The sequence below is a fragment of the Aedes albopictus genome, chromosome 1, assembly GCF_035046485.1.
Source record: "Aedes albopictus strain Foshan chromosome 1, AalbF5, whole genome shotgun sequence".
Taxonomy (NCBI): domain Eukaryota; kingdom Metazoa; phylum Arthropoda; class Insecta; order Diptera; family Culicidae; genus Aedes; species Aedes albopictus.
Genome location: NC_085136.1, coordinates 16,620,112 through 16,632,997, shown reverse-complemented (window position 1 = coordinate 16,632,997; position 12,886 = coordinate 16,620,112). Strand labels below are relative to the sequence as shown.

At 41.5% G+C, this 12,886-nt stretch overlaps 1 protein-coding gene across 2 annotated transcripts in view; it reads left to right on the top strand.

The window, feature by feature from the left end:
• Positions 1–3,536: 3,536 nt before the first annotated feature.
• Positions 3,537–12,886, top strand: part of LOC109431112 (cyclic AMP response element-binding protein B) — a 91,006-nt gene continuing 81,656 nt past the window's right edge. Inside the window, exons 1-3 of one of the 2 annotated variants that reach the window (XM_062843978.1) lie at positions 3,537–4,001; positions 10,204–10,563; positions 10,622–11,909. In XM_062843978.1, coding sequence (XP_062699962.1) covers positions 10,204–10,563; positions 10,622–11,909 — 1,648 coding nt within the window. In that variant the 5' untranslated portion in view covers positions 3,537–4,001. The remainder of the gene's footprint in view (positions 4,002–10,203; positions 10,564–10,621; positions 11,910–12,886) is intronic. The other variant, XM_062843987.1, reaches the window with a different exon arrangement.

Below are 12,886 nucleotides of genomic sequence, written 5' to 3'. Positions count from 1 at the left end.
ATCTCGGAAAGAAAAATCTGGAGGAATCCCAAAAGAAATATTTGCTGGAGGGATGCCAAATGAACTCTTGATAGAATCTCAAAAGAAATCCTACAGGAAATCCTGTAGGAACTCCTGGAGGAATCGCAGCAAGAAATCCTGGAGGAAACTCAGAAGGAATCTCAGAAAGAGGAATCCTCAGAAGGAGGAAGTAGGATTCCTCCTCCTAGAAGAATTCGTGGAGGAATCCCAAAAGAAACTCTTCGTTAATTTGAAAAAAAAAATCCCAGCAGGAAATGAAGAATGGCCCAGTGAAGGGACCTCCTGTATGAACCCCAGAAGGAGCTCTTGGAGGAATCCCAAATTCCTCTAGAAACTTCTTTTATTTTTTGGAAGTGCTCGGCTCTTTCAGTCTTTTAAGCAGCTAAAACGGTTATTGCATCGACATTTGATTAACCGCAGATGAAATGAAAAATCCCAGCCGGAGCTCCTGAAATAGCCCATGAACAAACTCTTGGAAGAAACCCCTCGAAGAATCCCAGAGGGAACTTCGCAAAGAATCTTAAATGTACTATTTGAAGAATCTCATAAAGAAAACCTTGAGAAATCATAGATGAAACTCCTCGAGAAATCTAGTTAAACTGCGGAATGAACTTCTGGAGCAATCCTAGGAATAGTTCCTTCAGAAGGTACTTATTCCTGGAGGAATCCCAAAAGGAGCTCCCACCAGCAAGTCATAAATTTTTACACTTCTCAACGCGTGCGGAATCGCATTTTGAACTCAATCACACTCCAAGGAAAGCAGATGAAAATTTGTCGTAAGCAACGAGATCACGAAACGTCAAAGATTTAGGAAACTTTCTCATAGCAACATCCTAGATAGCAACCGCGGAGATTTGATGAGTCTACTGTGACCATTACCGTTTCTTCAAGAATATCTCAATTTCTTTGGGAGTTTTTCCAGGAATTCCTCCTGGGGAGAAATTTCTGATGATAATCTCAAAGGAGACACATAGAAGAACTTTTTTGAGATTTTTGGGAAAGTCCTGGAAAAATTGCTCGAGAAACTCCTGAAGGGATTCTCAAAATAAAATAAAAAAAAATACTAGAGGAATACTTAAGGAATTCCTTAAAAAAATCCTGCAACAACTCCTGGAGAAATCCTTGCTATTTTCGAAAGGACGCTTCGAGAAGTTCTCAAGTAATTCCTGAAGGTATTCTGGGAGTTATTTGTAAAAGAATGCATGACGGAGTTCCTAAGCCAAAACCTAGTTGAACTCCCGAAGCAATTTCCGAAGAAACGAATACTTTGAAGAATTCCTAGACAAACTATTTGTAAAATTCGAAGAGGTAGGGAATAGTTTTCTTGTGGATTTCTTGGATGTACAGCTCCAGAAATTATTGATCAGCTTGTTGTGGAAATTCTTGAAAAAAAAAATGCATTCGATAGGAACCCCTGAGAAATTTCTGGAATATTTCTCCGATGATTACAGATACTTGTAGGGAACTTTTTGACTTGCCGAAGAAACATTTGAACATCAGGAGGAATTCTTTAATCAAATAGCTCGAGGAACTCCTGAAAACACTTGAAAACGATCTCCTGGTGCAATTGCTGAAGGAACTGCTAAGTGAATTCCTGCAAAAGTTTCTGTAGACGTTCGCACAAGGTCCCTGATAAACTTCTGGGAATGTTCTCAAATATCTACAGATATTTTAAGGAACCGTTTAACTTGCCTATGAGGAATATGTAGAAACTTCCGGAGGAATTCTTGGAGGGATTTCTCAGGAAATGCCTGAAGAAACACCTTGCAGAGAAGATAAAAAGAAAATCGCGTTAAGTACTGTTCCTTTGAATTCCACTGAGAATTTGCATCTTTTGACAGATACGTATTTCGACCTCAACTGTAAGGTCGTCTTCAGTGTCTTGTACTTGTCGAGTCAAGTACAAGACACTGAAGACGACCTTACGGTTGAGGTCGAAATACGTATCTGTCAAAGGATGCAAATTCTTAGTGCAATTCAAAGGAACAGTACTTAACGCGATTTTCTTTTTATTTACAGATATTCCCCTAACAAGCCCAGGTTAAGCATCATCACCTTGCAGAGCTCTAGGATGAACACCTTGAAGAACTACTAGAAGGACTTACACTGTGGTGCATAATTGATCGGACAAACGCCGATTTTCATATAAAATGGCCAAGTTTAAGATGCTGTAACTATGGTTTGCTTTGTTGGATTGAGCTCAATTTTTGACACGGAACTACAAATATGCTGAATTTTGTGTATACAAAGTATATAATGTTTTCGTTCACAGGTCTGGGCGTGGCAAGGCGTTGAAAATATTGCAAAAGTGATCGGACAGCGGTACCCCTTTGATTTACACGCGTGCCGCTGTCCGATCACTTTTGCAATTTTTTCAACGCCTTGCCACGCCCAGACCTGTGAACGAAAACATTTTATACTTTGTATACACAAAATTCAGCATATTTGTAGTTCCGTGTCAAAAATTGAGCTCAATCCATCAAAGCAAACCATAGTTACAGCATCTCAAACTTGGCCATTTTGTATGAAAATCGGCGTTTGTCCGATCAATTATGCACCACAGTGTACGTAGAAGAAAAGGAGAAACTCTTGGAGAAACTTATGTACGCACTCCAAGAGAAAATCCTTGGAATATGTCATTGGAAGACCCAACTAACAATCACCCATTTTACAAGCACCTTTACGACAAATTAATTCAGTATGATACTGAATAACATTTGGATAATTTTCAGGCACAACCTTTGTTCGGGTTTTGTTCGCACAAATTTGGAGAAACTATAAAGCATAGTGTTGTATACCAACCGAACTCTTTGTTGTTAAATCGTTCTACAACTATATAGTAAAGCTGTTCTTCAGCTTTAGCAAAAAATGATTAAAAATAAATAAAATGTAACTTTTTTCCAGTTTAAGATAGGCACTTATGCTGTGAACAACTATTGTGAAATAATAACTATAAATAAATTTACCTAAATCAAGATTTGAACTCGAGATCCGTCGATTGCCATCCGCTCCGCATGCTTTCCTATCTGCGCCATCCTAGAGATGATGAATTGAAGCGTTCAAATCAAAACATAAACATTCCGTGGTTTAATTATGGTCACACTTCGACTCCTATTCAGTAATGGTGAATTAGCACAGAACATAAACATAAACAACTGAACAACATATTAACTCAACTGCTGTTCAGTAAAAAAAAACAAGTGTTTTTCATCCTGCACTCTGAGTCGAAGTATGATGAAACGAAAGCGCTTATTTGACTTGTGAAAAACACATTATATAGATACATTTGCCAATTTTTCTATAAACTTAACAAGAATCAGAAAAAGGTCTTGTTGAACTATTTTGTAAAAGAATTACTGCAAGCCGAATTCTTATTGAACGATTGAAAAGAGTTTTTCAAATTATCATTAATACATATACGGAAGGTTGAACATTGGCTACTTTTTCAATTGAAAAAGCATTTGTACAGTGAAGTGTACAGCATAATTTTAGTTCAGCTTCCATTATTATTATAAAGCAACAATTCAGCACGCATGCTCATTTGCAGCTTTCGATTGTTAGTTGGGGAACTTCTGGAAAAGCTCTTAACAGAATTCCAGAGGAAATCTTCGATTATCTAGTTTAAATCGCTATGCTGAATGATAACATAACATACTTTCATAAGAAGGCGCATTTTACCTCTGCTTCTCATTTACCTTTCTCTGGTCCGCTTGGTGTGTCTGATTCTCGTATGTCGTTTTCGTCGTCGTCGCCTACTGTACGGTACGGTGGTAATCACAGTACACGGCCGTACGACACCGTACGGTGTGTGATTAGTATCTCCGCCGAATGTCGTAGCGTATGGGTGAGTTGAGTGAGCGAGGAGCCATCCCGTCAACGATCCTGGCCGTCGCGCGCGCTCCGTTCGATATCCCTCGTCTTCGACGTCGACGTCGTATTCGTCGTAGTCGTTTGTTTGGTGGTTCGGTAACTTCTAGAGAGTGAGTATCATTTAGCTACTTTTTTTTCGCGCTAGCAAACCGTGTGATGTGACTCGTATCAGGAAAGGTGTGATTTATTCATAGCTGCATTATATACACTCTGATCTAATGAGCCGAATTATGACTAATATGATTGTTACTGAGAGGGTTTTTTCGCTTGTTTATTGGTTGCTTCTATCACACCCGTTTCAGCGTGCTATCAGCCTACTACGGAGTGGTCATTATTTTGTAAACACCGAGATTGTTTACACATTACACCCGCAACTTATGAAACTATAAGAGTAGGCATCGAGATTCTTTTCAAGATCGTCTTTGCGTCTAAAATTACGACTGGCAGCGGCATGGCCTCCTTCGTGCGGCGCGGTTAGCGAGCATTTCAATCACCCAAAAAATTCAAATGCGCGCTTCTGCTGCTTCTGTGTTTGATGACGTAATCGTGCTCATACGGCGTCTTAAAAATACACACTTTTCAATGTCAATTGATGCCCTTTAGCGGAGAGCTAGGTGAGAGATTCTTCCCCGCTTCTTGTCCCACCGTGTGTCGTCGTCGCGGTCGCCGTCGCAGCCTACTCGATTGCTGCTGCTACATAGCTGTGTGTCATCCGTGCACGTTCGCCTCGTCATGACGACGAGGCGACGACGACGACGACGACGATGGTCTACTATGATGATGCTGGTCTTGCCTTGTTGCGAAAAAGGGTGGTGGGTTGGTTGGGTGGTCGGTCGCTGTTTGGTTGGATCGCTGCCATATCGCATGGGAGGGGTCGGATTGGATTGTGAGGGGTCTCTGATGCGAAGCATGTTTGTCGCATATAAAGTTTTCTGACTGCCGCCGCCAAGCAGCGACGAAATTTTCATTTTATGGTAATAAAGCGAGCGAGCCTCATGCCGCTGGCTGATGACGTCACCCCTGATTACGTATGCTTTCTGCTTCTGCGGTCGGTCGGTGGCTCACTTACGAGCGCACACATACACACACAGAGAAGTTTACATGAGGTGTACGATTGTGGTAGTGGTGGTGGTTCATGTATCGAGTGGAACTTGATTCTCCCGGATGGTGTTGTTTCTCTATGCTTCGAAATGCCATCTCGGATTGGAATTGGAAAAAGGCTTCGCTAATGCTGGGTTTTGGAAGTAAGCATACAAAGAAGTTGCATACCGCTACATGGTTCGCTAGGAACAGTGAGGGATGGTTGGCCCTAGCTGGTCAAAATTGTATTCTCTTTGTAAACTGGACCATATCCAAATGGTCGTGTCTATTCTGTAAGATAGATGAAATTCTTTTGACATTTGAGCGTAGATTGAATAGCGACTGTAGTAGGCTCTGGTAAACTTTGAAGTTCCGAACTCCAGCATATTTTGCAAACCTTACATGCTCAACAACCGTAACATGAACTTCTCATTGCATTGCAAAGCACCATTGGTGACAAAGACGATGAGCCGCAAGCGTAGATTCAATTTCGATTGGAATAGATTGTTTACAACTTGAAAGTTCTGTACTCCAGGACATTTTGCAAACCGTGCAATGTCTGCCGTCAATTTTTAAAGGAATTGCTTATGATTGCAGAACATAAGATAAGCCGCAGCCGAAGATGAGATGTCGATTGTGGTAGGATTCGTAGGCCTTGACCACCATAACGATGTACAGGAACAGACTCACCAAATTTAACGAATTCTAGTACTCTCGCGATGAAATTGTTGACTTCCATTTGCGTGTCCCGGATATCCAGCAGCAATAGCACCAAAAACTACGGGCGAATCACGCGAAAATGAAGACGAATTGCGGCGCCCCGATGGGACTAAGACAAACTGCTCTAACAATCGCAAATTATCCGGAGATCAATTTACAAGCACTTTTCGAGGAAAAATTTGCCAGCCAGCCGTTTCTCAATTCAGCCGACCATAATCAAAACAACGCGGAGCAAAGATAGCGCATGACAGCACTGACAAACAGACGTAACACCTTGAACGATTTTCATGGAAATCCATCGCCCAATTCACACCTCCATCACCTGGTGGAAAAGTTGCACGAATCACTGTGTTGTGCAATATCGTCAACAGAAGGCGCTAGTGTGGAACGTCAAACGCATAGAAAAACGATGCGCGCGCCTCTGGTTGTGAAAGCCACAACTATGAAAATTTAAAATGATCGTTAAAAGCGTGGTCGATGGAAATTTTGCAAGTGTTACGTCTGTTTGTCTACGATGACAGTTTGAACACGCAGCCGCTCGCGCGCACAGTCTGCTACGATCTAGCAGAGATGTGCAGCAATCATAGACTAGGGGCAAGACACTGTGCAAACGAGAGCAACTCTGAGCAATTCTGAGTTACTCTTTTTATCAATGATCGACGAAATTTGTTGAATGACATCCCCAATACTGCAATTTTCATTAAGCACACGCAACACTTTGTAGTTTGACATTGGTGCCAGATCACACTTTGGTATAAATGGGAGAAAATCTGAGGAACTGTGAGAAATTCTGATCAACACTTCACGCACCGATTTTCTCTCGTTAGATCTGTCTTGCCATAGGGCCTAGAGCGTAGATTAAATGGCAATTCTTTATTATACCAACGCAACAAACCTAATCTCAAAATGACTGATAATACTCACGTCATTTTGACAAGTGTAACACGAGCTGAAAAGGAAAACAACAAGGTCGATGAAGTAGTAGATATTTCTGCCTTCTTCGTGCATGTGTCGAGATCTGAGAATTGTCAACCATTTTGAGGTTAGGTTTGGCGGTGTAATAAAGAATTGTGGTAGATTTTGTGGACCTTTAAAGTCATGGGCTCCAGAACATTTAGCAAACTTAACATATCCAACAACCGTAAAAAAATCTTCCCGTTGTGTTTTGAAGCATCATGGATATCAGAGGGCCATAACTGCGCGAACGTAGATTGAATGTCGATTGAGTTAGATTCTGTAAAACTTGAGAGTGTGTAAATCCTCTTGACCATGCAAGTTTCCTAGAGCATCCAAACAAAAGGCATTTGCTCGTGTCTTGTAACTCAAAGAGCATTATAGCATACTTGTCCCATGATTTAAATCCCATAACATATTGGAGGTCAGTGGATGATCAGCTCTCGACGCGAACAGACGTTTCGTGCAGTTGCTAGCTTCTTTTGTTTGTTTCTATACAGTGCATACCGATCAAAATGTCGAGTGAAATTGAAATCAAAAACACGCTTGCTTTCCTGTTCCCTGAAGATGCCGCGCAACCGACCGTAGCAGATATGGCCGGCTTCGTGAAAGCACTCAAAGGTGACCTGTCGCTGATGGAAACGGCCTACAAGATTTCGGATGAGAAGTCGGTTTTCATCCGCTTCAAATCCGCAGAAGCATTGAAATTTGTGTTCGAAAACAACAGCCAATCGTTACCGTTCCATTACGTCAATGGAAACAAAGTGGTGGTTCGCATGTCGGTGGCAGGAAACACGCGATATGTACGCGTGTTCGATCTACCACCCGAAGTATCGGATGCTGATCTGGTCAAAGTGATGCAGAAGTATGGAAAGGTCAAACGTACAGTACGCGAGCGATTCCCGGCAGATTTCCTACTGGATCTGTTTACCGGAGTCCGGGGTGTCTATATGGAAATTGAGAGAGAAATTCCGGATATCCTCTACTTCCGCAACAGGAAGGGAAGAGTGTATTTCGACGGAATCAAACCGAAGTGCTTCAGCTGCAAATCAGAGTTGCATTTTAAAAAAGATTGCCCAGTTTTGCGAGAACGGACGAGTGACAGACAACAAAAACAGTCGACAGCAGCCGTGGAAATCGAAACATCCGATGAACAGTCAGATGGTGGCGCCCCTATTGTAGCAGAGGACAAAACAAGTGCGAAACGACAGCAGAAGATAAAGAAGACCGAAACAAAACGACAACGTTCGTTGGATACAGATAGTCAGTCTGAATCTGCACAGACACAACCTGTACACAAAAGGCAGAACAAAATTAACACCTCCTCCAGTGAAAGTGATGACAACAGCTTGGCTACCGTCCCGGATGTGGCACCCAGGAGAATATCACAGAGAATTGCCAGTTATGATTGGATTACCGACGAAAATGAACGACGATCGTTGATTGAGGAAGACAAGCAGCGGATTGCCAAGGCTACCAACACCCCGATGGAACAATTTGATTTTTATCACGATTGATTTTTTTTCCTTATTATTGTTATTTGAACTTTTTTTTTATGTAATAATGTTTGTTATTATGATTTTGGCTCCGTTATGCTCTTGTGGCGCCCGAGCCTTCCAAATAAACGAATAAGTAAAAAAAAAAACATATTGGAGGCCTTATGGGGATCTAGGTTTATTGAACGTGTTCACCCGAAGCGATTCGGGGATCAAAAATCTCCGAAATATATTTTCTACTACTACTTATTTTCTGACTTTCGTATGAAATTCTAATGACGAAAGTCATTGAAATTGTTAATCATGGAACATATCCGAAAAATACAAAAAGCCCCTTGATGTATATGTATGCAATTTCAGCTTTAAAGCTTAAAAACCACTGAGATCTCGATTTTTGATAATTGTCTTGCCATTTTAAGAGTTGCGAACGACTGTTATAATTCTTTCAGAGATTCCATCGGGAATTCCCTCCTTGATTCCTACAGGGATTCCTTCATTGATCCCTCTCAGAACTCTTTCAGGAGTTTCACCGGCATCGTATCAAATGTAGGGTCTGGGAGCACTGGCAAGACAGAATGTTGAAAGGAGCAACACGCTCATGGCAGGTGAGAGATAAACGTCTTGGGGTGACAAGGGAAGAAGAGAAAGGAGGAGATAGTTTGGGAGTGTGAAACGAGAAAGGTGTGAATAAACCGGGTCGAATACAAATCGTTTTTCTAGTTGCAAGACTTGATATCAAATCCGAAGACCAGCGGCACTACAATTTGGCGACGAAGGAGAATACGGTATGTATTTGAATAGAACATTTTTGATCCTAAATAGTGAAATACAGAGAAATCAAGAAACGAGCTTCATAGAGCAAGAGGAAAAACATGGCGGCATCGGGGTGTCGTAGACCGATGCTGCATCGATTTCATGCTGGTTGAGCTTTTACAGGCGTGAATCTGTGTTAGTGACGTCTTTATAGTTTTGTGATTCCTGCTGCGTAGGGTGAATCCACCTATTGGGGACATCCTTGCAGCAACTTGGGAGTAGCAACGAAACGTTTTTATTGGAGTGTGTTTACAATTATACACGCTAGAATAATATAAAAGATGTTCGAATTATATACACAATGAATCAAGAGGTGAATGAAGAAATAAAAACGGAATAAAATGATTGTTTTACAGGAAAGCACCAGTGAAACCTTGTTGAAAAAAACTGAAAATACAGGAAATGATGATAGGGGTCGACCAAATGTCATGGAGATGAACTAAAAAGTGTGCTTATTGAAATGTTTTGTTACAAATACCGTGGGGCGATATTTTATTGGTTGAGATATTTGCTATTGGTTGAGTTCAAATCCAAAATTTTCCCGGGAAAAGTGATAACTAAACAATGACTACAGATGTTTCATCGTGAGGGGCGATGAAGTACTGTATAATGTTGTAAGGGTCGACAGAGAACAACATAATATCGTGAGGGCCGATACACGCAATTTCATCGTGAGGGGCGATGAATGACTGAATATTGTCGTTAGGGTCGATATAAAACATCATTGTGAGGGTCGATGAAATATCTGTGATACATATCCAATGTCTCATCGTGAGGGGCGATGCATGACTGGATATTGTCGTGAGGGTCGACATAAAATATCGTGAGGGTCGATGAAATATCTGTGATTCATATCCAACGTCTCATCGTGAGGGGCGATGAATGACTGGATATTGTCGTGAGGGTCGACATAAAATATCGTGAGGGTCGATAAAATATCTGTGATTCATATCCAACATTTCATCGTGAGGGGCGATGAATGACTGGATATTGTCGTATGGTTTGGCTATCGTCGTAAGGGTCATCATCGTAAGGGTCGTAAGATAATCTGGTCAGTATGAAATTGGTTGTTGCAAGAGTAATAGAGATTCGAATGGGCAGTTTTTACAGTGGTAGTATGTCCATAAGTCCATAATAATAGGGTTTCATATATTCCATTTGTGACAAAATTTGCGAAAATGTTGTGTACTTCTGGTATGACAACTGAGTCTAAAAAGACAATTTTGTTTTGTCACATTGATTATTACAGATGGACGAAACGAGACCTATGCCACAGTTCAGATGCGAGGACATTGCAAAAGCACGACTGCACCATGAATGGAAAGATTGGAAGAGTGGGCTCGAGAGATATTTTGATGCTAATGATATAAGTGATCAGTACAAAAAGCGCGCTAAACTGCTGTACTTGGGAGGGCCACAGTTGGACAAAGTTTTTACCAACCTTCCAGATGGAAGCAAATTTCCGTTAGTTGCTGTTGAGAAGAAGTATTACGACGTGGCAGTTGCAGCATTGGATAATTACTTCCAACCTGTGAAACAGGATATCCTGGAGAGACATCGTTTGCGTCAGATGAAGCAACTTCCTGGAGAAAAGTTTTCCCACTATATGGTAGTTATAAGTTTTTTTTTGTAAATAATTGTGACTTTATCATATTTATAACACTTAGGTTCGTTTGAGACAGCAAGCTGCCCTCTGCGGCTTCGACAAATATTCAAAAAAGACAAGGCAGGTTTTAACGGATATGACGATTACCGATGTCATCGTTGAAGGTTGTCTTTCGGTCGAACTCCGACGAAGAATGCTATTGAAGGACCGCTCTTTAAACGAAATCGAAGAGATCGCTTCTGGCTTGGAAGGTGTCGATTCCCAAATTCAAGACCTTGCAGGGAAATCAAATGAGAGTAATTCGGCTGACAAAGTGTACAAAGTGAAAGATTTTTCGTCACAAGGGTACAGACGTCCTCTGGCAACTAAGTTCAGATCAGGAGAGGGTCGTTATCGCGGACGTCCGGCTGTGCGACATACTACGAACGTTGTTTGCTTTAACTGTGGCAAGTCTGGCCACATTTCGTCGTCTGATTCCTGTCCAGCGAAAGGGAAACAGTGTCGAAACTGTAAACGAGTAGGCCATTTTGATTACACCTGTAAATCGTCTCGTTCTTCTGTAAAGCAGACATCGTTTTCACCGCCGAGTAAGAAAATTCGGGTTGTAGAGGAGAAAGAGACACGTGAAGCCGACGAGGGAAAGGTCTACTATGCTTTTTTCAACGGTAATCTAACCAACATGCTTACATTTGAGATAGGAGGCGTCTCTTTGGATATGCTGGTAGATTCAGGGGCGGATGCTAATTTAGTGACCTCGGAAGCATGGGAGAAATTGAAGCAGGCCGGTGTTCGCGTCACTAGTTCCACGAAAGAATCCGATCGTTCCTTCCTTTCGTATGGCAGTTCTGACCCGCTGGCCGTCCGTGGGAAATTCACAGCAGAGATCAAAATTCAAGATCGATTGGTGCTCGCTAATTTCTACGTCGTGGAGAAAGGACAAACTTGCTTGTTGGGAGATGTTACTGCAAAGCAGCTACAAGTGTTGCAGGTTGGGGCCAACCTAAACCGTGTAGAGAAGTCTGATCCGTTCACCTGCATCAAAGACGTCGAGGTTCACATTCACATGGATCCGGAAGCTAAGCCCGTCGTACAACCCGTGAGACGGTTGCCAATTCCTCTCGAAGCTGAAGTTAATCGTAAGTTGGATGAAATGTTGAGCAGAGATATCATCGAGCCAAAGTTAGGTCCAACCACGTGGGTCTCTCCGTTGGTAGTCGTTGCTAAGGCAAACGGAGGTTTGCGATTGTGCGTAGATCTTCGTAGAGTGAACCAGTCAGTCTTGCGGGAGCATCACCCCATGCCGGTCATAGATCACATTCTGGCGCGAATCGGGACTGGCGTAGTATGGAGTAAGTTGGATATAAGGGATTCTTTTCTACAAATCATGGTTGCTGCGGAGTCTCGAGATATTCTCACGTTTATAACAGAAAAGGGGTTGTTTAGATTCAAGAGGCTTCCGTTTGGCCTCATAACTGCGCCTGAAATTTTCCAAAGAGTCATTGACGAAATTCTTTGCGGTTGTGAGGGCACCCATTGGTACCTTGATGATATTTTTGTGGAAGGCGAAACTCTAGAAGAGCATGATGCTCGATTGGAGAAGGTTATGGCTAAACCAAATATACTATATTAATAATATAACTCACTTCCAGCTATTTCTGGCGACCCTTTATTCTGTGCTTGTGGCGCCGCTTGTGACGAACGTGGCAACTATTACACTCATAAAACGTATGCCCTTCAGAAATACACACGCTGTCAACATTAATGAACTAGGGATGTCAATAATCTCTTCAGTTATCGATAAATAATATCAAAATGTTTAGGGTTTAAATAAACAAATCATATTCTTTGCGTAATAGTTTTTGCACACAATATACATTAAGTCAAAATGAATCAACAAGTATCCCCATTAGCCATAGCAATTTGATCAAAATATTTCACTTATCGGTACTTCCAAAACAAATATGCTCCTGGAAAAAAATGATAATTGCGAAACGTCAAATTGCGTATGTTCCATCCCTGATATACGACAGTTACAAAATATAAACTTAATATTTGCTTTGTCCAATATCATAATTTTGTTTGTGCAAATTGAATCTTGTACATCCCTAAATATGATTGATGAGCATAACAAAAGGAAATATGTCATGGAGACACGGTTAAACATATTTAGTAAATATGTGGTTTAATTTAAGGTTGATTGCCACGTTTGACGCTAGATGGTGCTGTAAGCTGTTCGCCAATTCAATGTATGGGGAACGCGGAAGTGAATCATATTGTTTATATAATATATTTGGCTAAACTCAAGGAGCGAGGGGTACAACTGAAT